This window comes from Alnus glutinosa, chromosome 12, assembly GCF_958979055.1.
Source record: "Alnus glutinosa chromosome 12, dhAlnGlut1.1, whole genome shotgun sequence".
Classification (NCBI taxonomy): domain Eukaryota; kingdom Viridiplantae; phylum Streptophyta; class Magnoliopsida; order Fagales; family Betulaceae; genus Alnus; species Alnus glutinosa.
In genome coordinates, this window is record NC_084897.1 from 4,211,124 (window position 1) to 4,212,699 (window position 1,576).

At 36.0% G+C, this 1,576-nt stretch overlaps 1 protein-coding gene across 1 annotated transcript; it reads right to left on the reverse strand.

Annotated features, from left to right (window-relative positions):
• Positions 1–408: 408 nt before the first annotated feature.
• Positions 409–941, reverse strand: LOC133852786 (monothiol glutaredoxin-S2-like). Its single transcript, XM_062289544.1, has one exon. The coding sequence runs from the start codon at positions 870–872 to the stop codon at positions 564–566; it is 309 nt and encodes a 102-aa protein (XP_062145528.1). The 5' UTR covers positions 873–941; the 3' UTR covers positions 409–563.
• Positions 942–1,576: the final 635 nt, after the last annotated feature.

Genomic DNA, 1,576 nt, shown 5'->3' on the forward strand with positions numbered 1-1,576 from the left:
ACTTTGCTATAAATGTAGTTATATATATATATATATCTGACAGAAGACTGCTATTTGTAACTTTTCGCGTTGAATGCTTTTCTAGATGCGAATATAAAGGAAACACATGAACGGAATAGCTCAATTTGATTTAGCATTCCAAGAAATGAAGGCATCTTTGTGCGTGAGCTGTTGTTTTCTTCTTTACTCTTCCCTGGTTTCACTGTATGTTAAAATTCCGTTTATTCTTCTCTTTGGTCAAGCAAATTATGATTGAACAGATCATGCTTTTGATGAAAATGGATTTGCATTAACGGATACTAGTAATTAAGTTACTAATACTAGAGCATTTGAAGAAAATAGCACTCTCAAAACCAAGAAGCTAATAGATGGGCATGCATTAGTATATTTATTATATTACACGAGAGTAAAAGTTGTAGTTGTACTCGTACAAAACATATAGACGACTATCATCTATCAAAAACTGTATAATCTCCAAAAGACCACTTATTCTATCGATCGAGGTTGATTAGCATAATTAGCAAGATGCATGCATATATATATATATGATACGAGCGTTCTAATTAAACCCATATAGCTCTGGCCCTTTTCAGTAATGGGAGTAGCTCGTTCCTGAGGTGGAGGCTGTTGACCTCTCTGTTACCACCAATGAACACTTGGCCTATGAACACAGCCGGTAGGCTTTGTTGGCTTCCCAGCTGCCGCAGCTCCTGTTCGATTTGCCGTCCATTGGACACCTGATCGAGCTGATAGACTGTAGGGTTTGCCCCAAAGCTACGTAGCAGTGACTCGACGGTGTGGCTCATGCAGCAAGAGCTCCTGCTGAAGATCACCACTGGCCTGTCAGCGACTAACTCTACCACAGAACCCATTGTTATGAAGGATCAAAAGGGTTTTGGTTTTTTGAAATATGATGATCAGCTAGTGTATGTGTGTGTTAAGAAGCAATTGTGAAGTGAGTTGAAGGCTCTAAATTTGCTGTGAGGAGCTTCTTCTCCAATGGATGTCTATTTATAGAACCTGGTCTAGTACTAGTGTGGTTAGGATTGCAATATTATCTCTTGTAGATAGAATAAAATGTACAAAAAGATGTCGGATTCCCAAATCGCCATTTTAGGATTACTTGATTAATGACTGAAGTGGCTTTTCGCACGTTGTATAACAAGTTGCATATATAGTAGCATATATGCAAGTGTCGTTTTGTGGATAATAGAGCTCTTATATGTAAGGTTTTCTAAAAGAAATATATAAATAAATTGTATTACTGAAAAATTATGAGAAATGCTATAGCTTCTCTGAGTCATTCTATGCTGGCATGACACTTTATTTTTAATTAAAAAAAAAAAACTACAGCTTGATTTCTCTCTCCTGTTTTAATTAAAAAAAAAAAAAAGAAAGTGTCATGTCTGCAAATAACCCCAGATGGACACTAAAAGGAGTTCTAGCATTCCACAAAAATTATTTAACTGCTTTGTAACTATATGCATGGTTGAAGTGGTTTAAAGATGTTATACTTGTTTAGGTAACAAAACTAAACAAGTTAACTTCAATTCGTTTACTCCTCCTTATCAACTGT